Genomic DNA, 22,729 nt, shown 5'->3' on the forward strand with positions numbered 1-22,729 from the left:
CTTCCCTCTACTAGGTGCATCTGAAAACCCATAAACCACCTTCTTTTCCAGTTTTTCCCACCCCACCCCTTAGAAAGCTCAGGCCCCTTTTCCTGCCCCCACGTCCCCATTTGAGTTAAATTCAGATCCACAACTTGCAGGAGAAAGTCAGTGGCCCCAGACACACATAACAGGGTAAGCACTGAAATAAGAGCACGCTGGGGCATCCACACCAAGGGACTATGCCCCAGTCTGCCCACCTATCTCTTCTCCATCATTAACCAGCGCTCTTTCTCCCTGGACTTCCAAGTACCAATGACCTTGGGGCTTCTTTGCAGTTTAAAGGGAAAATGCTCTACAAAATAATTTCTCTTTCAAACGTATCAGTAGAAGAATAAAATCTTTTTTTCTGAATATCTAAGCCTTTCTGAGTAAGGCTTACTTATTCTAAAACATTGTAGAAATACAGAAACCACAACAGAGGTGGAATGGGGGGCTTTTTTTTTTTTTTTAAACAGCGTCTCGCTCTGTCTCCCAGGCTGGAGTGCAGTGGCGCCATCTCTGCTCACTGCAAGCTGGAAGCGGGGCTTTTAGTGCTCCTATGCCGCTAGCCAGGGACACCACCTCCGTGTTTTGGTGTGGCTCCTTTTGTATTTTTCTGCACATACATTTTATTAGGCAAGTTAAGGTTATAGCGTGTGTTTTTTGTATCTCACACCTAAAAATGTGTTCCTCTTAATGTAAGCATTTTCTCATTTTATGAAAAAATTCCCCCTGTGTCAGTTTTATGGGTTATCACAATGTTTTGATTATTTCTTTCTGGAATCAGTGTGAGTTATGGAGCACACTTAAGGACTTTCCAAATGTTGGCTGTTTCTAACTTGGCGCCGAGCGCCTTTGGCCGCCTTTCCGACGACGCCCTCGGGACGTGTTGGCAGGAGGAATCCCCGGGCGCAAGACGCGGCTGGGCGAGCCCCTTACAAAGCCCTACGAGCTGCTGGGACCCAGACTGGGGCAGTGGGGACCACGCCCCATCTCCGACCCCACGGGGACCGGGGACCGGGCCGGGACTGCGCCAGCGGGGGCCTCGCCCCATCTCTGACCCAAGAGGAACTGGCAGCGGGCAGCACGCGTAGGCCTCTCCCCGCGGGACGCCGAACGCGCAGCCAGACGCGATCCCGCGACCCCCTCCGAGAGCGAAGACGCGCCCAGGCCCGCTCTGCCCGAGCCCGCCACTGCTGAGGCGCACCGCAGACGCGCACCCTTGCCTCGGGCGCCTGCGCGGGAGGCCGCGTCACGTGACCCACCGCGGCCCCGCCCCGCGACGAGCGCCCGTCGGTCACGTGACCCGCCTCTGCGCGCCCCCGGGCGCGACCCCGGAGTCTCCGTGGGCTGCCGGGGCGCGCGTGCGCGGAGGTGAGCGGGGCCGGGGCTGCGGGGCCTCCCTGAGCGAGGGACGGTTGGGTAGGGCAGTCGGCTGCCCGCGCGGCCTCTCAGGTGGGAAAGCTGAGGTTGTCGCCGGGGCCGCGGGTGGAGGCCGGGGATGAGGCAGCAGGTGGGACAGTGATCTTGGTGACGCAAAGGACCCCGGACACCTCTAGGTTCTCCTCGTCCGCCCGTTGCTCAGCGAGGGAGGCTCTGCGCGGGCCGCAGCTGACGGGGAAACTGAGGCACGGAGCGGGTGAGACACCTGACGTCTGCCCCGCGCTGCCGGCGGTAACACCCCAGAAGCGGGTTTGAACCCGCCTAGCCGCGCCCCCAGCCTCTTTCCCTGAGCGGAGCTTGAGCCCCGGACCTCTATCTATTCCTCGCTGTCTTTATCTGAGTTCAGCTCAGAGTTGAACGGGGAGCCGCCCTCCTGTGTCGGGCTGGGGCTGAAGGCTGCGTCTTCCCGTTTCTAGGCTTTCCCCTTTTGATTGATGCAGTGCTCAGTCCTGGCGGGGACCGAGCCACCTCTCCCGCTCCTGCAGGACACACATGACTGGGTCTGAATCCCTGGGGAGTGAGGACACCGTGGTCTGAGTGAGGGCCCCCGGGGCCAGCTCTGAGATCTGAGTGTCTGAATCACAAAGACCCCCTTAGGCCAGGCCAGGGGTGACTGTCTCTGGTCTTTGTCCCTGGTTGCTGGCACACAGCACCTAAAACCCTTGGAAACCGAGTGATGAGAGAGCCTTTTGCTAATGAGGTGACTGATGACTGGGGACACCAGGTGGCTTCGTGATGAAAGCAGATGGCCAGAAAGACCAAGGCCTGATGACTAGTTGGAATGGAAAAGGGGTGAGGGGCTGGAGATTGAGTTAATCACCAGTGGCTTAGTCAACCATGCCTGCATAATGGAGCCCCAGAAAAACGCACAGGGATCAGAGGGCTTCCCTCCGGGTTGCTGAACACACCAACGCATTGGAGGGTGGTGCGAGCAGAGAGCACGGAATCAGTGCCCCCACCCCACACCAGGCCCCACGCATCTCTTCCATATAGCTGTCTTGAGTTTTAACCTTTGTAATAAACCAGCAAATGTAAGAAACGCACTTCCCTGAGTTCTGTGACCCTGAAGAGGGAGTCCTGGGAACCCCTGAGTTTATAACTAGTTGATCAAAAGTGCAAGTGACAACCTGGGGTTTGCCATTGGCCTCTGAAGTGAGGGCAGTCTTGTGGGACTCCGCCCTTAACCTGTGGAGTCTGCGCTGACTCCAAGTAGCGTCAGGATTGAATTGAATCGTAGGACAGCCAGCCATGTCCAGAAAGTTGCAGAATTGATGGGCGTGAGAAAAACCCTACACATGAGATGTCAGAAGTGTGGGTAAAATGTTTCACCCTCCAGCCCAGAGAGCCCTAATTTACCAGTGGCCCACGGTGGAACACCAAGTCCGGCCGGGGGCAGAGTGTTCCCAGCCCAGCCTTCTGTAACGTGACATGACAGGTCAGACTCCCTCGGGCCCTGAGTTCACTTCTTCCTGGTGTGTGACCAGCTCCCAGTACCGGAGAAAGTTTCACGGTCCTCTGCTCCAGGGAGCTTCCCTGGCCAGGGGCGGCATTCTGAAATCCTTCCCTGCCTCTGCTCCAAGGCCCGTTCCTCAGAGACACAGACCCCTCTGATGGCTGACTTTGGTTTGAGGACCTCCCTGCATTCCTCCCCCATGGCCTTGCTCCTAGGACACCTTCTTCCTCCTTCCCTTGGGGTCAGACTTGCATAGGTGCAGTGGCTCTCCCAGCCTTCCCCACTCGCTCCCCATGGTGTATTACACACGTCAAAGTACTCCCCTATTAAAATGCGTGCATATTGAATCGCATGTGGGTTCCCGCTGCTCCTGGGAGGAGCCAGACTAATAGAATGTTTGTCATAAGATGCTAATGTACAGACAAGCAAAACAAAGGGAGCTGGCGCTTGTTAATCTTACCAGCAGTCATGAACGCAAACCGCTGTATCTCATCTGCACGCGACATCCTTGTTGTCTGTATCTGAGGCTCCAGGTGCAGCCACTGTTACGAGACTGTTTCTCCCCCACGTGCCTCAGTGGCTGGGAAGGGTTCTGATCTGCAAAGTCGCCAGAGATTAAGTCCTGTCTCTTTTGTGGCTTTGCCACCCCTAGAGTGTCACCCTCAGCTGCAGTGCCCGGGATTCCCCACTGTGGTATATCCGTGCACCAGTCAATAGGAAAGAGAGCAGGGGAAGGTGTCGGGTCTCCCTAAGGACATATGAGTTGCCAGAATCACTTCCACTGACACCCAGTGGACCAGGCCACACCTTTATGCAGAACTGGGGCTCCCAGCCAGGCGTGGTGGCTCACCCCTGAAATCCCAGCACTTTGGAAGGCCGAGTGGCGGGTGGATCACTTGAGCTCAGGAGTTCGAGACCAGCCTGGGCAACATGGCGAAATCCCATCTCTACAAAAATACAAAAATATTAGCCGGGTACGGTGGTGTGTGCCTATAGTCCCAGCTACTCAGGAGGCTGAAGTGGGAGGATTGCTTGAGTCTAGGAGGTGGAGGTTGCAGTGAGCTGAGATCTCTCCACAGCACTCTGGCCCAGGCGACAGCTGTTTGGCCCGTTTCAAGTGTCCACCTGTCTTGCTGGTCTTCCTCTGGACATTCTAAGCGTGTTTGATTTGTAACATTTTAGCAGACAGTGCAAGTGCTCTGCACTCCCCTGCTGGAGTTTTCTTGCCCTTCCTTCTGGCCCTCTCCCCATTCGAGACAGCACTGCAGCACCCACCCTGGCCGCCTTACCCCACCTGCCTGAGTGCTGCAGTGCCAGCCACAGTTGATGTCTCAGAGCTGCTTTGAAAGCCCCGTGAGTGCCGGCCCTCCTGCCTACCTGCTGAACCAGCTTTCTTCTCCTGCAGGCCTCCAGGAGCTGTCCGGGTCGTCTACCATGGGAGTGAGGCACCCGCTCTGCTCCCGCCGGCTGCTGGCCGTCTGTGCCCTTGTGTCCTTGGCCACCGCTGCGCTCCTGGGACACATCCTGCTCCATGATTTCCTGCTGGTTCCCCGAGAGCTGAGTGGATCCTCCTCGGTCCTGGAGGAGACTCGCCCAGCTCGCCAGCAGGGAGCCAGCAGGCCAGGGCCCCAGAATGCCCAGGCACACCCCGGCTGTCCCAGAGCAGTGCCCACACAGTGCGACGTCCCCCCCAACAGCCGCTTCGACTGTGCCCCTGACAAGGCCATCACCCAGGAACAGTGCGAGGCCCGCGGCTGCTGCTACATCCCTGCAAAGCAGGGGCTGCGGAGAGCCCAGATGGGACAGCCCTGGTGCTTCTTCCCACCCAGCTACCCCAGCTACAAGCTGGAGAACCTGAGTGCCTCTGAAATGGGCTACACGGCCACCCTGACCCGTACCACCCCCACCTTCTTCCCCAAGGACATCCTGACCTTGCGGCTGGACGTGATGATGGAGACTGAGAACCGCCTCCACTTCACAGTAGGCAGGGCAGGGGCAGAGGCGGGGGCGGGGGCAGAGGCGGGGGCGGGGGCAGAGGGTGCATGTGGACAGCGACACACACGCACCTCACAAGGGTGGGGTGCATGTTGCACCACCGTGTGCTGGGCCCTTGCTGGGAGCAAAGGTGTGAGCAGACACGGCAGCGCCCTTCGGGGAGCGGTGGGGACACCACAGTGACAGGTGCTCCAGAAGGCAGGACTTGGGGCACATTCATCTTTGTGAAAAGCTGGATCAGGTAGAGTAGGGCTGCCAGAGGTTGCGAATGAAAACAGGATGCCCAGTAAACCCAAATTGCAGATACCCCAGGCATGACTTTGTTTTTTAGCATAAGAATGCAATATTTGGGATGTATTTATACTAGAAAAGCTGCTTTTGTTTATCTGAAATTCAGAGTTATCAGGTGTTCTGTATTTTACCTCCATCCTGGGGGACGCATCCTCCTCCTGGCTCTGCAGATGAGGAAGCTGAGGCTCAGAGAGGTTGAATGCACTGCCCATAGTCCCACACCCATGTGCGACTGCACCAGGACCTGACCCTGTCCTTGGGGTGTGGGTTCTTCTCTGGAGAGTAAGGGGGCTGTGGGGGACATCGATACACCCCTGTTTCTTGTAGATCAAAGATCCCGCTAACAGGCGCTACGAGGTGCCTTTGGAGACCCCGCGTGTCCCCAGCCGGGCACTGTCCCCACTCTACAGCGTGGAGTTCTCCGAGGAGCCCTTCGGGGTGATCGTGCGCCGGCAGCTGGACGGCCGCGTGCTGTGAGTTCTGGGCTCTGTGTCAGCACCCTGGTGGGGAGGGCGACGCGTGTTTCTCGAACGCGATGGGGAGGGTGACGCGTGTTTCTCGAACGCGATGGGGAGGGCGACGCGTGTTTCCCGCGCGATGGGGAGGGCGACGCGTGTTTCCCGAACGTGATGGGGAGGGCGACGTGTGGGCGACGCGTGTTTCCCGAACGTGATGGGGAGGGCGACGTGTGGGCGACGCGTGTTTCCCGAACGTGATGGGGAGGGCGATGTTTCTCACAGAGCGCTGCCTGGGTGTTTTACTCACGTAGGTCTAAATCCCACGTAAACACGTGCTCAGGACTGACCAAGTCCCTGCTTGTCATTTAACTCAGGAAAACGCTCAGGAACGACAGCGCTTGGATTTGCTTTTAACCTTAAGAGAAGTCGCCTTCGGAATCGTGTTTTTCTCGTTTTGCTCATTCATTTACTCAGTGTTCATGCGCTGACCCTGCGTGTGCTGGGTGGTTTGGATCCTGCTCCCGGGGATGGTCACACAATGGCTCCTCGTAAGTCCGTGCAGACATAGTGTCCAGGGGAGCAGCCACACAGAAAGCCTCTAAAGCCAGCTCTGCAGATGCTGCAGGTGAGGGAAGGCCCTTCTGAAAACCAGCTCTGCAGACTGCAGGCAGGAAGGCCCTTCTAGAAGCCAGCTCTGCAGACACGGGGCAGGGAAGGCCCTTCTAGAAGCCAGCTGTGCAGACACGGGGCAGAGATGTCCCCTGTGGAAGCCAGCTGTGCAGATGGTGGGGGCAGAGATGGCCCCTCTAGAAGCCTGCTGTGCAGACATGGGGGCAGGGATGGCTCTTCTAGAAGCCAGCTGTGCAGACACAGGGGACAGGGGTGGCCTCTCTGTAAGCCAGCTGTGCAGATGTTGGGGGCAGGGGTGGCCTCTCTGGAAGCCAGCTGCATAGATGGAGGGGCAGGGGTGGCCTCTCTGGAAGCCAGCTGTGCAGACGCAGGGGGAAGGGGGGCCACTCTGGAAGCCAGCTGTGCAGATGCAGGGCACAGGGGTGGTCTCTCTGCGGTGACCTCTGAGTAGAGAGACCCAAGAGAAGTTTGTCAAAGCATCTTATCAGGCTAGGTGTGGTGGTTCGTGTCTGCAGTTCCAGCACTTTGGGAGGCCAAGGTGGGAGGATCACTTGAGCCCAGGAATTCAAGACCAGCCTGGGCAACATAGCGAGACCCCATCTCTAAAAATAAAAATAAAAAATTAGCCAGGAGTTGTGGCACATGCCTGTGGTCCCAGCTACTCAGGAGGCTGAGGCAAGAGGATCCCTTGAGCCCAGCGTTCTACAAGGTTGCAGTGAGCCATGGTTTTGCCACCGCACTTCAGCCTTGGTGACAGACTGAGACCCCGTCTCAAAAAACAAACAACAGACAGGCATCTTGACAGATTCCGGCCGTCAAAGCAGTCAGCGTAGAGTCTTGCACAGGGGATGGTGGGTGTGGTGTGAGCACGTCCTGTGAAATTAGCTGTGATGTGTTAACAGAGGACACGGCTTCCTGTGGACGGGGCTTATCTGTGGCTTTCATTCCTTGGAGGTGCTGTTTGCCTTGCACTTGACCCCCAGCAAACCCCAGGGGTCCCTCTGGGGCATGGCTGGGCCTGGATCTGGGAGGACTTTGGCCACAAGCTCCTAGGCCTGGAAAGGTTCTGTTCAGCCCCTGCCTAGCCTTGCTTGGGGTCAGGGTTCATGGGACAGTTCTGGTGCCGGCTGGTTCCTGGAGGTCAGTCACTTGGGGGCCCATCGGGGTGGTGTGGGCCCAGCCAGGCAGTGCACCTCTTCTGATGTGCCCTGAGTGTTTATCATGCTGGTGCCAGGGTGCCAAGGGCTACAGGGCTTGGCACGGCCACCTGTCCCAGGGTCAATGTGCTGCAGGGCTGGCCAGGCCACTCCGCCCTCCCAGGGCACCAGGGCCTGGGGGTGCTCTCTGGGTGCTTTCGGGCTCGTCTGGCCCCTTGGGTGTGAGCAAGCCTGGCTGGCCTCTGTCCTGCAGGCTGAACACGACGGTGGCGCCCCTGTTCTTTGCGGACCAGTTCCTTCAGTTGTCCACCTCGCTGCCCTCGCAGTACATCACAGGACTCGCCGAGCACCTCAGTCCCCTGATGCTCAGCACCAGCTGGACCAGGATCACCCTGTGGAACCGGGACCTCGCGCCCACGGTACAGCAGTGGGCAGCAGGCAGCGGGCGGGGGCATAGAGCTGGGGAGCACAGGTGCTGAAGCGCTGTCTCCTGCATGTCCCAGCCCGGTGCGAACCTCTACGGGTCTCACCCTTTCTACCTGGCGCTGGAGGATGGCGGGTCGGCACATGGGGTGTTCCTGCTGAACAGCAATGCCATGGGTAAGCTGGCCACCGCCCAGCGCCTGGGCTGGGGTCTCCTCCATGCTGCCCGCCACCCAGTGCCCGGGCCGGGTCTTCTCCGTGCTGCCTGCCCTGGAGACTGGAGGTCCACATGAGGGGCCCTGGGCACAGTGCTGGGCCTCGTGTTTTCTGGGAAATGAGTCCCATGGGCTGATGCCTCTCCCAGCTCTGGCCTTCTGTGCTCCTAAGGAGGGTTCTGGGGTCCTGCCTGGAGGTGGGCTGGGGCCACGTATCTTTCCGTCCCGTGCCAGGTTCCTCCTGAGTCAGGCTTAACACGGCTTCCCCAGGCCACTCTGAGCCCCCCATGGGGAGAGAGCCTTGCTGTCCGCCTGTGGTTGGCCCATCTGTGGGGTGCAGAGCCCTTCAGGTGAAGAATCTGTCCCCAAACCCCAGAGCTGCTTCCCTTCCAGATGTGGTCCTGCAGCCGAGCCCTGCCCTTAGCTGGAGGTCGACAGGTGGGATCCTGGATGTGTACATCTTCCTGGGCCCAGAGCCCAAGAGCGTGGTGCGGCAGTACCTGGATGTTGTGGGTAGGTCCTGCTCCCTGGCCGCAGCCCCCACCCCGAGGCTGCCTCCCGCCTCACTCATGAAGTCGGTGTTGGCCTGCAGGATACCCGTTCATGCCACCATACTGGGGCCTGGGCTTCCACCTGTGCCGCTGGGGCTACTCCTCCACCGCCATCACCCGCCAGGTGGTGGAGAACATGACCAGGGCCCACTTCCCCCTGGTAAGCTGGGGTGGTGGCAGGGGAGGCGAGGGGCTGGCTGGGACGCGTCTCCTCAGGCCCCAGCAGACGGTCCCGTGTTGTGGCTGCAGGACGTCCAGTGGAATGACTTGGACTACATGGACTCCCGGAGGGACTTCACGTTCAACAAGGATGGCTTCCGGGACTTCCCAGCCATGGTGCAGGAGCTGCACCAGGGCGGCCGGCGCTACGTGATGATTGTGGTGTGTGCCCCCACGCTGTGGGTCTTTGGGAAGGGGGCCGCCCGGTGCCCAGTGGTGGCTCCTCTGTGTGGCATCATCCTCGTGCCTGTGTGGTCATCGAGGATGTTTTCTGAGGGTCTTTGTGATATCGAGGGAGTATCAAGTTGGCAGGCTTGGCCCCTGCTGTCCAGGGAGGTCGGGCTTGAGGGTCCCTGGAAACGGGTTCTGTCAGATGTAGGTTACGTGAACTGCCTTAAAGCGAAAGGCCAGAGGCACGATAAGCTGATGTCGCCTGGTCCTGGAAAGTGGAGGACCGGATGGACCTGGGTGCGGGTAACGCGGGAACTGTGGAAGCTCCGTGTGCCTTCTGCCTGTCCTTCAGGCCGGCTCTGAATCCCTGGAAAGGACGACGTGAGTGAGGGCAGCTTCCAGCTTCCGGCCCTCATGCTGGCACCACAGAGCGGAGACTTCTTCCCGTCAGCTCCCATAGAAAAGCCCAGGGCAGGACTCTTGAGTCAACAAGCACAAAGAGGTCCTTCCCTGAGCCAGTCCCACAGCCAGAAGGATGCAGTTTGTGGACTGGTCCAGCCCAAGTCCTGGTGCCCGGCATGATGGCCAGAGGAGGAGGTGGGCAGGGCGAGCTGAAAAGACCCAACCGCTCCTGCCGGGAAGGTCCGCTGCCGCAGAGGAAGCGCCGATGAGACGTGGGGCTGTGCTGACGCTGCCCGTCTCCAGCCCTGCCCTCTGCAGGCAGCAAACATTAGTAGTCCCTAGGAGCAGGAGTGGAAACACAGACTTCTTCTTTCTCACGTTTTTTTTAATTGTAAAAGAAAAGTGATTACTGTAGAACACTTGGGAAACTCTAGAGGTTTAAAGAAAAGGTAAAGCTTCCATTCCGGCATGCCCCTCATCAGCCAGCTGGTCCTGACTCCCCTGGCCCTGGCTCCTCTCCAGGCGGGCGTGTGCAGGTACACAGGCAGGCGTGCTGTACACACGCATGATGTCATCCCCTGCCTCGTCCTCTGACTGTCTCAGTTTCCCGTTTTCCCCGTGGCTGGCGCCAGGGCTCTGGGCCACCCTTACCTTAACGGGTTTCTCTCTTCCCAGGATCCTGCCATCAGCAGCTCGGGCCCTGCCGGGAGCTACAGACCCTACGACGAGGGTCTGCGGAGGGGAGTTTTCATCACCAATGAGACCGGCCAGCCACTGATCGGGAAGGTAGGCGAGGGTCCAGGGGACGGGTTGGAAAGCAGAGGCCTCCAGCCAGGAGGAGCCGGCAGCTGCTCAGGAAGAGGGTGGGATTTGAGGAGCCAGCACACCCAGTGGGAGAGTTGAGAGGAGGGGCCACAGTGGCCCATGACGATGGTGGCTCCTGCAAGGAATGCCCCCGTGAGTTCTTCCATCAGCAGGCCTTTGACTTCATGGGCAGCTGGGCCTGGCCCAGGCACAAGCTCTGCAGACCCTCAGTGAAGCCTCAGGGTCCTCCTTGTCCTCCCAGTCTGGGCAGGGCCCCCGCTGAGGGAGCAGCTAGGGAGGGTCTGGTGCGAATGTGAGATTCCCTGGCAGGGCTTATATGGCGCTGTCTCCACTGCCCTTCTCCCTGACGCTCTCTGGTTCTGAAGCCCAGCCCCAGGGTGTCGTGTTGGGGGTGGCCCCTTGTTTTCCCCAGGCTGAGGCCCCTTGGCCCCGCATCAGTTCCTTGTGTAGAAAGAGCTACTCGTTGACCCCCAGGGTGCAGGTCCCTCAGATTTACAAATGTGGGCATCCCGTAAGAGTGAGGCTGCCCCTCTGCTCGGGCTGAGGCTCGGTGGGGCTTCCGTGCAGGCCCTGGGTGGGGCCGGGTCTCCCCACTCCAGCCTCTCGTTGTCCAGGTGTGGCCTGGGTCCACTGCCTTCCCTGACTTCACCAACCCCGCAGCCCTGGCCTGGTGGGAGGACATGGTGGCTGAATTCCATGACCAGGTGCCCTTCGACGGCATGTGGATTGTAAGTGTGGCCCCTCCCGAGCATGCCCAAGGCCCCTGGGGACTACCCCACCCTCCTCACTCTGGGCAGAGTCACCCACCAGCAGAGCTTCTCTTGCAGGACATGAACGAGCCTTCCAACTTCATCAGGGGCTCTGAGGACGGCTGCCCCCACAATGAGCTGGAGGAGCCACCCTACGTGCCTGGTCAGCTCACCCCCCACCTACCCTGGGGACTTCATCAAACCAGAGACTCCCTTGTCTGGCCTGGGCGACTGAGCGCCCTCATCTCTGAGAAGCAGATGGGCCAGCCAGGAAAGGGGCGGGAGGGGAACCCCAGGAGAAAGGCTCAGGCAGGGAGACTCAGCCAAGCAGTGAGGACAGGGTGGGTGCAGAGGCCCAGGCCCTGCCGGAGGAAGCGCTGCTCGGGGTGCTTTGCCAGAGCACAGTGAGGCCGACTTGACTCAGGGCAGTCTCGATAGGCGCAGGGACCACGAAGTGGGGACCTACCCGTACGTGGGGAGAGGTCAGGCCCCACTCGAATGCAGCGCGGGCAAGTGGGTTTCTAGCCAGGGAGCAGGGTGGGGGTCAGAGGTGGGAATTACCAAGAGGAAGCATGGGGGTCAGGGGGATTCCGGCTAAACTGACCCAGCAAGATTCTTGCCGAAGACAGGCCGGGGTGACCAGACGTCCCCTGAGGGGTAGTGGAGGAATGGGGCTTCTTGCCAAACTGACTTAGCAGGAATGGCAGAAACTGTGTTTTACAAGGAAGTACACAGATGGGCCTGGGAGAAGGTTTGGGGGCCTGAGGCTGTAGCTTGGCCAAGCAAAGAATCAGTCAGAGGGTGGGGTTTGGAGCTTAGGTAAACAGGCAGGGGGATGCTTGGAACGGGCTAAGAGACGGTGGATGTGAAGTCTGGGGGTCTGCAGAGCCCAGCCCCCAGCACCCACCCGGCCTTGTCTTGGAAGCAGTGGAGATGGTGCAGGATGTGCCCCGGGTTCCCAGGGCAACACCAACCCCACAGGGGCATGGGGAGCGGCTGCAGGTGCACCTCCAGTGCCAGCCTGAAGAGGCAGCGACCTGCACAGGGGCTCCCGGGAGGTGGGGGGCAGGGAGGGCACCTTGGAGCCTGCCAGGAGGAAGCTCCCTGGAAACCAGCCCCTGCCTCTTCCAGGGGTGGTTGGGGGGACCCTCCAGGCGGCCACCATCTGTGCCTCCAGCCACCAGTTCCTCTCTACACACTACAACCTGCACAACCTCTACGGCCTGACTGAAGCCATCGCCTCCTACAGGTGAGGGCCCTGTCCCTCCCCATTGGGCTCTGCCCTCACAGCCTGTCCCATAAGGTCGGGGCCTCTGCAGGGCCTCAGGGAGGAGGAAAAGCAGAGGCCCAGACCACCCGGGGTCTGCTGGCAGCCTGAGTGCTGTCCCCACCCGCTGCCTGCACCCCAGCCTGAAGCTGGAGAGCTCCCTCCCACTTCACACCTGAAGCTTGGAGAGGAAGGACCCTGGATGCTGACAGGGAGTCTGCATCAGCGGGGACCTCATGACTCCTGTGAGGCTGGGGGGGTCCTGGACAGAGGCAGCTGTGCCCGTAGACGTGAGCAGTGGCCTCGCCGTCCTCCTCCCTAGCCTCTGCCTCATCACAGACAGCTCCTTGCTCCCAGCTCTGCCCTGCTGGTGACAGGGTTCCCGGGTGACCCTGCTCCACACAGCCCTCATGGTGTCCCCTACCCACCCAGGGCACTGGTGAAGGCTCGGGGGACACGCCCATTTGTGATCTCCCGCTCGACCTTTGCTGGCCACGGCCGATATGCCGGCCACTGGACGGGGGACGTGTGGAGCTCCTGGGAGCAGCTCACCGCCTCCGTGCCAGGTAAGCTCCTACCAGGAGGGTCTGCTCAGCGGAACAGAGCCGGGGACCTCTATGGGAGGCTTGCCTGGGCTCCCTGCCCACTCAGCAGGCAGGGCTCTGGGTCCCTTGGCCTGAGCTGGCTCTGCTGCAGCAGGCCGAGGCACAGCCTGACTCTGCCTTTCCAGAAATCCTGCAGTTTAACCTGCTGGGGGTGCCTCTGGTCGGGGCCGACGTCTGCGGCTTCCTGGGCAACACCTCAGAGGAGCTGTGTGTGCGCTGGACCCAGCTGGGGGCCTTCTACCCCTTTATGCGGAACCACAACGGCCTGCTCAATCTGGTAGGGTGGGGGTGGCGGCGTGGCAGGTGGGGGATGCCCCTGACCCCAGACTCTCCACTGGGAATCCCTCCCCCGCTGGAGAAGCACCCCATGCTGGGTGGTTAGGAAGTGCAAGTCTCCCGAGGCAGGGACTCCAGGGGACCGTGGCCCAGGACCCAAGGCCTCCTTTGCCCCCGCCTGCCCTGCAGCCCCAGGAGCCATACAGTTTCAGCGAGCCGGCCCAGCAGGCCATGAGGAAGGCCCTCACCCTGCGCTACGCACTCCTCCCCCACCTCTACACGCTGTTCCACCAGGCCCACGTCGCTGGGGAGACCGTGGCCCGGCCTCTCTTCCTGGAGTGAGTGACCTGGGCAGGGGCGTGGCCCATGTGTGCCCTGGGGGAGGGGCACGTGACACCCGGGCAGCCCTGTCCTGCTGCGGGCTGTGTTCCCCAGGACCCCGCAGGTTGCCACTGAGTGAGACAACATTTGGGCCTGGCTTAAGGGAGAAGGGCAGCAAGAAAACCCAGTAATATCCCCCAGACAGGCCTTAGTACACACGAGGAGTTCCTAACAACGGCCCCTCATGTCAGTGTTTGAGGGAGGATTCCCAGAGAGTAAGGTAATAGTTAACTATTTGCGGAAGTCAATTTATTTTTCTTGTGTACCATAGAAACATAAGTTCCAGATAAATTAAATAGTTGATGTCAAAAATCAAACTGTGGAGGCCAGGCGCGGTGGCTCACGCCTGTAATCCCAGCACTTTGGGAGGCTGAGGCAGGTGGATCACCTGAGGTCAAGAGTTCGAGGCCAGCCTGGCCAACATGGTGAAACCCCATCTCTACTAAAAATACAAAAATTAGCTGGGCGTGGTGGTGGGCGCCTGTAGTCCCTGCTACTCAGGAGTCTGAGGCAGGACCTGGGAGGAGGAGATTGCAGTAAGCCGAGATCGCGCCACTGCACTCCAGCCTGTGTAACTCTGTCTCAAAAAAAAAAAGAAATTAAGCTGTGAAAGACTCCACAGGAAAAGAGAAGTGAATGTGTGCCTCTGCTGTGGAGGCAGAGGGCTAAGTATCAAGGCAAAAAGAAAGGGAAAGGTTTCATTTAGGGGAAAAAAAAAAAAAGGTAAACTTTATTTGACCATAGCAGAAAAAAAAATGTAAATCTCTGAATATAAACACAAAAAGATTAAAACTGCTCTGAACATGGATTGTAACAGCAGAGAAGGCATCGTCAATAAAACGGCAAATAGCCAGTCTTCCTAATAGATAGAGAACTCGTATGTTGGTGAGACCAAGACTAAGAACCAAACTGGAGGAACACTATTTGCAAAACAGGAGATACGAATGGTATCCACACATTCTTCACCAGGAAATCCAAGAAACGCAATTTGTGTTTTAATGACTATTTTAATGACCTTGTCATTTCTTTCACTACACTATTTTTTTTATAGTGGTTGCCATAGGGATTACAATTAACATCTTAATTTTAGCCTCATCGGAACTGATGCCAGCTTGCTTTCAATAGTGTAAAAAAGCTTTGCTTTTATGTGGTTTCCATTGCCTCTCGTTCCTCTGTGCTGTTCCACGTCTGTACATACTGTCTGCCTTTTATATTTACCAATAGTTACCTTTACCCATGTTTTTATTTCTTTACGTGGCTTTGACTTCTTGTCTAACATCTTTCGTTTACACAGAGGGAACTCTTTTAGTATTTGTTGTAGGGCCACTCTGCTGGTGATGAATTCTCTCGGTTTTTGTTGACTTCAGAGTCTCTTAATTTCTCCTTCTCTTTTTTCTTGGGACAGAGTCTCTGTTGCCCAGGCTGGAGTGCAGTGGCACGATCTCGGCTCACTGCAAGCTCCACCTCCCGGGTTCACGCCATTCTCCTGCCTCAGCCTCCCAAGTAGCTGGGACTACAGGCGCCCGCCACCATGCCCGGCTAATTTTTTTGTATTTTCAGTAGAGACAGGGTTTCACCGTGTTAGCCAGGATGGTCTCTATCTCCTGACCTCATGATCCGCCCGCCTCAGCCTCCCAAAGTGCTGGGACTGCAGGCATGAGCCACCGCGCCCAGCCAATCTCTCCTTCATTCTTTGAAAGTTCTGCTCAACGTAAAGTTCTTGACTGGTGGTCATTTCTCTGAACACTGAACTTGTCAGTCCATGGCCTCCATGGTTTCTGCTGAGTAGCTTCTGTCTTGCCTCTTCCCAGATTCTCTGTCTTTGGCCTTTGAAGCTCCGATGGTGTGTTTAGGTGTAGATCTCTTTGACTTCATCTTGGAGTTTGTCGAGCTTCTTGGACATATGCATTAATGTTTTTCATCAAACTTGGGAGGTTTTTCAGCCATTATTTCATAAAATATTTTTTCTGCCCCTTTCTGTCTTCTACCTCTGGGTCTCCCGTTCCACACATTGGTATGCTTGACGGTGCCCAGGGGTCTCTGCAGCTCTGTTGACTCCTTCCTCGTTGTGTTTTCTTTCTGTTCTTCAGACTCCATAGTCTCGACTGCCCCGTCTTCAAGGTCACTGATTCTTTTTTCCGCCTGTTCTCATCTGCTGTTGAGCCCCTCTAGTGAACTTTTCGTTTCAGTTGCTCTCTTTTCAACTCCAGAATTTCTGTCTCATTCCTTTAAATTTCTCTTGTTAAGGACATTCCCTATCTGGTGAGTCATGTTCTCACACTTTCCTTTAGTTCTTTAACCGTGGTTTCTCTGAGCTCTTTGAACACATTTAAAGTAACTGACATAAAGTCTTTGTCTAGTAAGTCCAATGTCTGGGCTTCTTTAGGGACAGTTTTTATTAACTACTTTCCCCCCATCTGTGGGCCATACTTTCTTGTTTCTTTGCATGTCTCATACATTTTTGCTTCAGACTGGACATTTTCAATGCAGCCACTGTGGTCATCAGATTCCCCATCCCCCTCAGGCCGCGCTGCTGTTGCTGATTGTTTGGTGACTTTCTTGCGCTAATTCCATAAGGTCTGTGTTCTTTGTTGTGTGTGGCCACAAAAGTCTCTGCTTGACTAGCTTAGTGGACAGCTGATAATTGGACAGATACCCTTCACACGTGGCATCCGTGAGTCTCCCAGCCTTTGCCAGGTGGCTGGGGCGAGGTGGAGAGCATTTTCAGCACTTAACTAAGCTGAGGATTCTTGCTGTTCTTACAAAGATTCAGCCGTTTTCTTTTTTTTTTTTTTTTTTTTGAGACAGAGTCTCGCTCTGTCACCCAGGCTGGAGTGCAGTGGCCGAATCTCAGCTCACTGCAAGCTCCGCCTCCCAGGTTTACGCCATTCTCCTGCCTCAGCCTCCCGAGTAGCTGGGGCTACAGGCGCCCGCCACTTCGCCCAGCTAGTTTTTTGTATTTTTTAGTAGAGACAGGGTTTCACTGTGTTAGCCAGGATGGTCTCGATCTCCTGATCTCGTGATCCGCCCGCCTCGGCCTCCCAAAGTGCTGGGATTACAGGCTTGAGCCACCGCGCCCAGCCGCCGTTTTCTTAAATACACGCTCCCCAGATCACTGCAAGCCTGTGGTTAGTTTCTAGAGTCCTAAAAATGTCAATTCTGACCATTTTTGCCTATGTTTCTGTTTTTACAGAGAAAAGGATTTTCAGAGGTGTTTATTCCACCATTTTCACTGACATCACTCCAAGAAATGTAATTTGCAAGAAATATTTTGAAGCAGAAAGATACCATTTGTTTTGCCTCTGAATTAGAATACGTTAGAGGAAATGAGACTATCTCTTGCTGGCAAGAACACAGTGAACAGAATAGCAGGGTGGAATATACATTGGCACATTTGTGGAAAGCAGCAGTACATATCAGTCAGTATTTTTGAGACTCACATTGAATTGATGCATTAATTTTACAAATAGAAATAGGGCCTAAAGAAGTCACCTCAAAAGGCATGAAAGCTTCATGAATTGAGTATCTATGCAGGGATCATAGCTGAGTACTGGATGCTGCCTGCACGTCCGGGGGCCGGAAACAGGACGTGGGCAGAGCCGCATCACAGGGCAGGACGGTCTCCGTTAGGCAGAGACTCTTCCGCAGAGCTGCTTGCATGTGCACATTCATCTTTTTGTCAGATGTTAATTCAGGTTGCCTGTGGTTGTGGGATTGGGGGAATCTTTTCTCTTTGTTGATACTTTTTTGTACTTTCCAAATACTTGACCGATGAGCACGCACTGCCTTGGTCACTGGAGGATAAGTGAGCAAGCAAAGGGAGGCCAGTGCTGTGTCCATCCTGGTGCCTCAAGTACAAGCCCCTATTCCTGCCCTGAGCCCAGCTGCCAGAATGTCCTGGGAGACAGCCTCTCCCAGCTCCGGCATTGACTTCTGTCTGCTGCAATCATCCCTGCTTGTCTGACCTGAGTCCTCCAAGTCCTCCAGCTCCTTGAGCTCCAGAAAGCAGAATTCAGCCTCTCTTCCCGTGTCTCCCTGTGGGTGGGCATGAAAGCCAGCCCCATCCCATTCATCGCCCGTATGCCTGTGTGCCCGTCCCCCTTGCAGGTTCCCCAAGGACTCTAGCACCTGGACTGTGGACCACCAGCTCCTGTGGGGGGAGGCCCTGCTCATCACCCCAGTGCTGCAGGCCGGGAAGGCCGAAGTGACCGGCTACTTCCCCTCAGGCACATGGTACGACCTGGAGACGGTGAGTCTGGGGACCCTAAACCCCAGGGAGGCAGGAGACCAGAGTGGCCCTCCCACCTGCCCCCTCCACCCAGTTAGTGTGACCAGGTGGCGGAAAGAGGAGCATATGTGTTGAGTCCCGGCCGTGTGCTAGGCCCCAGCCCAGGTGGTCTGCACCCATCAGCCCCTCCACTCCTCACACCATCCCCATTTCCCAGATGAGCAGACTGAGACCCACTCGCAGAACCTCCCTGAGTCCCACGGCCGTCACAGGCTGTGCTGAACCGGCGTACCCAGGCCTCTCAGGCTCTGTCCCTACTCAGTGGTCAGGAGGGTCCCTACGGTGAGCCCTGAGTCTGCCCCTGAAGTCATAGCTCAGCCCGTCTGTGCCAGGCCTCCTAGGCCTCCATGTGGAGCCCCAGGAGACAGAGAGCCTGGTTCCTGAGGACAGCATGGGGGGCCTCGGCACGGCCCAGCATTCTTCTCAAAGTAGCATCTCCCTCCAGGTGCCAATAGAGGCCCTTGGCAGCCTCCCGCCCCCACCTGCAGCTCCCCGTGAGCCAGCCATCCACAGCGAGGGGCAGTGGGTGACGCTGCCAGCCCCCCTGGACACCATCAACGTCCACCTCCGGGCTGGGTACATCATCCCCCTGCAGGTACCTGATCCAGGTGGCTGTGGTGGGGGCGTGGACAGCACACTGCAGAGCCAGGGGAGGCACAGGGAGATGGTGGGGGAGAAACCCAGGCAGGACTTCGGAGGGGCCGCCACCGCCAGTGTAAGTTACCAAGGAGCCAGCCAGGCCAGTGAGGTGGGGAGGGCACAGCCCTGCAAAGGCATGGAGTATGGTCGGCAGGAGCTCAGTGGCTGCACGGTGGAGGTTCTGCTGGGCCCGGCCTCCAGCAGCCGTGGGATAGCACTTGAGGTGGGGAGGGTCTTGGGCCATCACCACAGGGTCTCAGCCCCTGCGGCCACAGGCTTTCCTGCAGATCCTAGTTCCTGGCAGCCTGGTGCTGTCCCAGCCTAGCATTCCCAGGCACCAGGGTGGGGATGATGACATCACGTGTCCTTCCCTTTCCAGGGCCCTGGCCTCACAACCACAGAGTCCCGCCAGCAGCCCATGGCCCTGGCTGTGGCCCTGACCAAGGGTGGGGAGGCCCGAGGGGAGCTGTTCTGGGACGATGGAGAGAGCCTGGAAGTGCTGGAGCGAGGGGCCTACACACAGGTCATATTCCTGGCCAGGAGTGTGAGTCCTGGGGCTGCTCAGGCTGGTGGGTAGGGGGCGGCCAGGGGTTGAGGAGGGGTGAGGAGAGCTGGGCTTGGGGGTCCCACAATGGCTGCCTGCCACTGGGGCATTCTGCCAGGTGGGCCGGGGTCCTAGAGTGAGCAGTGGGACCGTGCACTCTGCCCTTTCATCTACACAGAGGGAGGTCGTCCCCCTGAAGCCATCATGAGTCCCTGTTCTCATGGGTGTCCCTGCCCCAGCTGTCTACTGACACCTCCACATTCTCTGTCTTTTCATCTCTCTCTGCTCGGCCCAGAACACGGTCATGAATGAGCTGGTACATGTGACCAGCGAGGGGGCTGGCCTGCAGCTGCAGAAGGTGACCGTCCTGGGCGTGGCCACAGCGCCCCAGCAAGTCCTCTCCAACGGCGCCCCTGTCTCCAACTTCACCTACAGCCCCGACACCAAGGCAAGAGGGCCCAGAGGGGCACAGGGCTCCCGTCCCCCAGCCATGGTGCAGGGGGCAGAAGGTGCTGGGGGTCCTGGTGACCCGATGCCAGGAGCAGAGACGCTGGGACCTCCCAAGGGGGCGTTTGGGGAGGAGTGGGAAGGGTCAGGCCACACAGGCTGTGCCTTTCGTCCTCCTGTGTCTGCACGTGGGTGATGGGGCCACGATGGCGACCCTCGAGCCGTGTTGAAGCAGCACTGCGTTTCCGGTACGTGTTAGGGTGACCGCACTGAGAGCCAGGGTCCCGCTGTGCCTGCTGGGGAGGAACCGGGCGCAAAGGATCCTAGGGCTGGACGGAGCCACCTCCTGAGCACTGGGCCTGGCTGCTGCTGGGATCTCGGGGCCAGCTGGAGCGGCTTTCTGAGCGCTGGGGTCTCGCTGCGGCTGGGATCTCGTGCTGCTCCATTTGTGCTCTCTCTTTTCCAGGTCCTAGACATCCCTGTCTCGCTGTTGATGGGAGAGCAGTTTCTCATCAGCTGGTCTTAGCTGGGCGGAGTGTGTGAAGTCTCTCCGGAGGGTGACTGGTTCCCCAGGGCAGCAGAGCCTGTGTGTGGGCAGCAGCTATGTGTGGGCCTGGGGGTTGGATGCGTCACCTGGAACTAAGCACTGACCCGAGCTCCCACATCGCTCGTTTCTACCTCCTGGGCCGGGGCTCTGACCCCCAACATGTCTAGGAGAGGTTTCTCCCTCTATCGCGCCGTGGGCCGGGGCCCCGGAGGGCTGCTCTGCGTTAGTAAGATTGTCAGGTTTGCCCTCCTCACCTGTTGCCGGTGTGCGGGCAGCATTAGCCACCCCCCTCCATCTGTCCCCAGCACTGGAGAAAGGGGTGCTCGGATGGAGGTGTGGGATGTGCGCCTCAGTTCCTGCCTCGCGCCTGCTGCTCCACCCCAACACCACCACAGCCCGGCTGCCCAGAGGGCTGGATGCCTGCTGGTCCCCAAGCGAGCCCCGGAACTCAGGAAAATTCACAAGACTCGGGAGATTCTAAATCTGAAGTGCAATTATTTTTAATAAAAGGGGCATTTGGAATCAGCTTCTGCCGGTCTCTTTGGGATTCAGGGCAGGGAGCATGTGTCCAGGGGCCCTGGAACAGAGGCAGTTCCTTTGTCCTCAGCAGGCCCCCGAACATTCCCACGGAGGGTGCGCACCATCCTCTGTCTCAAGCCGGCATCCATTGCATCATGTCCCCATGTCATGAGGCCTGACGTCACCTCATATGCTGTCCCCATCTCACATCCCGTCACCTCACATCCCTGCATCACCTAAAGCCCCATGTCACCTTTGTGTCCCATCCCCCCATCTCACATCCCTACCTCATGTCCCCGTGTCACCTTCACATCCCATCTCACCTCCCCTCCCCATGTCCCCTCCTCTCCCCACGTCACCTCCACTCCCCTCCCCTCCCCACCTCACCTCCACTCCCCTCCCCTCCCCTCCTCACCTCTCCCCATTCATCCTCATACTCCTGCCTCCCCCATCTCTAAGGTGACTGGGGAATGTCCAGTGGGGCCTGGTGTCAGGCATGTGGTGGGAGATGTGGCCCCCAGGGCTGTGTAGACAACAGGAGCCTGGAAGGAAGGGGCCTTCCAACAGTGGGGCCTAAGACCTTAGGCAGAGGCCAGAAATCTGTCCCCAAGTGATGCAGTTAGAGAGGATTTCAGGCCCAGGTTCTCCCTGGCGAGCCCAAAGAAAGGGAAAGAAGTCCATTTTATTGAAATAACAATACCAGGAGAAATCACTGCCCTTAGCTAGTCAGACACTTCATTTTATCACTTAGAATTAGTGGGGCCAAAGAAGTGGTCAGCTTAGGCTGGGCGCAGTGGCTCACACCTGTAATCCCAGCACTTTGGGAGGTCAAGGCAGGCAGATCACTTGAGGTCAAGAGATCAAGACCAGCCTGGCCAACATGGTGAAACCTCATCTCTACTAAAAATACAAAAATTAAGGCCAGCCGCGGTGACTCAGGCCTGTAATCCCAGCACTTTGGGAGGTCAAGGCAGGTGGATCACGAGGTCAAGAGATCAGACCATCCTGGCCAACATGGTGAAACCCTGTCTCTACTGAAAATACAAAAATTAGCTGGGCATGGTGGTGCACACCTGTAGTCCCAGCTACTTGGACTCGGGAGACTAAGGCAGGAGAATTGCTTGAACCCAGGAGGCGGAGGTTGCACTGAGCCGAGATCGCGCCACTGCACTCTAGCCTGGTGACAGAGCGAGACTCTGTCTCAAAAAAAAAAAAAAAAAAAAAATTAGTCGGGCATGGTGGTGTGTGCCGGTAGTCCCAGCTACTCAGAAGGCTGATGCACAAGAATCAGTTGAACCCGGGAGACACAGGTTGCCGTGAGCCAAGATTGCACCACTACACTCCAGCCTGGGCGACAGAGTGAGACTCCATCTCAAAAAAAAAGGCCAGACATGGAAGCTCACGCCTGCAATCCCAGCACTCTGGGAGGCCAAGGCCTCCTGATCACGAGATCAGGAGTCTGAGACCAGCCTGACCAACATGGCAAAACCCCATCTCTACTAAAAATACAAAAATTAGCCGGGCGTGGTGGCGGGCACCTGTAATCTTAGCTACTCAGGAGGCTGAGGCAGGAGAATTGCTTGAATCCGGGAGGCGGAAGTTGCAGTGAGCTGAGATCGCGCCACTGCAGTCCAGCCTGGGCGACAGAGTGAGACTCCATCTCAAAAAAAAAAAAAAAAGGCCAGCCTCAAAGTCCTCTGCAGAGCGATGGATTACTTTTAACACCTTCCTGAAAACCAGGAGCAGACAGTGCGGTGACTTCCCTGGGGAGCAGCATGATGTTCCTGGGGGGCAGTGTGTCTACCTGGGTGACCAGTGCTGTTGTCTTCTGGGTCAGCTTTTATAGAAGCGGACACTGCCCTTCTGCCACGTCACAGGCCAGGGTCTGACCCCCACGTGCCACTTTTACCATCCAGATTGACATCACTAAGTCATCTCGCGCCCTAAAGTTCCTCTGTAAGGTGGATGTAGTAGTGATAATAACAGATGTTACTTCCTCCCCTCATCCTAGTCCCATGTGGGGTTAAGAAGCAGAGACATCTATCTTGAGGCCGGCAGCGTGCCTGGCCTCGGGGCTGAGGGCATCCTCCCCTAACACTCTGCCAGGCCCACCAGGTCTGCAGTTGACACCCAAGACGGTTAGGCAGGGTTGATGGAGAGTGGTGGCCTCGGCCAGCCTGGACCGGCCATCAGCGTCCTCACCTTCTGTGCCA

The 22,729-nt window shown here is 57.6% G+C and overlaps 1 protein-coding gene across 2 annotated transcripts; it reads left to right on the top strand.

Moving 5' to 3' along the window:
- Nucleotides 1–1,287: 1,287 nt before the first annotated feature.
- GAA (glucosidase alpha, acid) lies at nucleotides 1,288–20,523 on the top strand. Of its 2 annotated transcripts, none has more exons than XM_009191404.3 (20): nucleotides 1,288–1,395; nucleotides 4,323–4,897; nucleotides 5,531–5,676; nucleotides 7,702–7,867; nucleotides 7,952–8,048; nucleotides 8,480–8,599; nucleotides 8,679–8,797; nucleotides 8,887–9,018; nucleotides 10,105–10,215; nucleotides 10,869–10,982; nucleotides 11,082–11,166; nucleotides 12,135–12,252; nucleotides 12,703–12,836; nucleotides 13,001–13,152; nucleotides 13,341–13,489; nucleotides 17,640–17,781; nucleotides 18,266–18,415; nucleotides 18,839–19,003; nucleotides 19,299–19,451; nucleotides 19,917–20,523. In XM_009191404.3, the coding sequence occupies exons 2-20, from the start codon at nucleotides 4,352–4,354 to the stop codon at nucleotides 19,974–19,976; spliced, it is 2,859 nt and encodes a 952-aa protein (XP_009189668.2). In that variant the 5' UTR covers nucleotides 1,288–1,395; nucleotides 4,323–4,351; the 3' UTR covers nucleotides 19,977–20,523. The 2 variants fall into 2 exon arrangements, with proteins under 2 accessions (XP_009189668.2, XP_009189667.2); XM_009191403.3 differs by having other exon boundaries at nucleotides 1,351–1,660.
- Nucleotides 20,524–22,729: the final 2,206 nt, after the last annotated feature.

The sequence above is a fragment of the Papio anubis genome, chromosome 17 (assembly GCF_008728515.1).
Source record: "Papio anubis isolate 15944 chromosome 17, Panubis1.0, whole genome shotgun sequence".
Classification (NCBI taxonomy): Eukaryota; Metazoa; Chordata; class Mammalia; order Primates; family Cercopithecidae; genus Papio; species Papio anubis.

Bases quoted from the DNA above. Each gene is read 5' to 3' on its own strand.
- GAA (XM_009191404.3), top strand. From the start codon at position 4,352: ATGGGAGTGAGGCACCCGCTCTGCTCCCGCCGGCTGCTGGCCGTCTGT. The intron at 7,868-7,951 runs GTACAGCAGTGG...TGCATGTCCCAG, and splicing joins ACCGGGACCTCGCGCCCACG to CCCGGTGCGAACCTCTACGG. The intron at 13,490-17,639 runs GTGAGTGACCTG...TCCCCCTTGCAG, and splicing joins GCCCGGCCTCTCTTCCTGGA to GTTCCCCAAGGACTCTAGCA.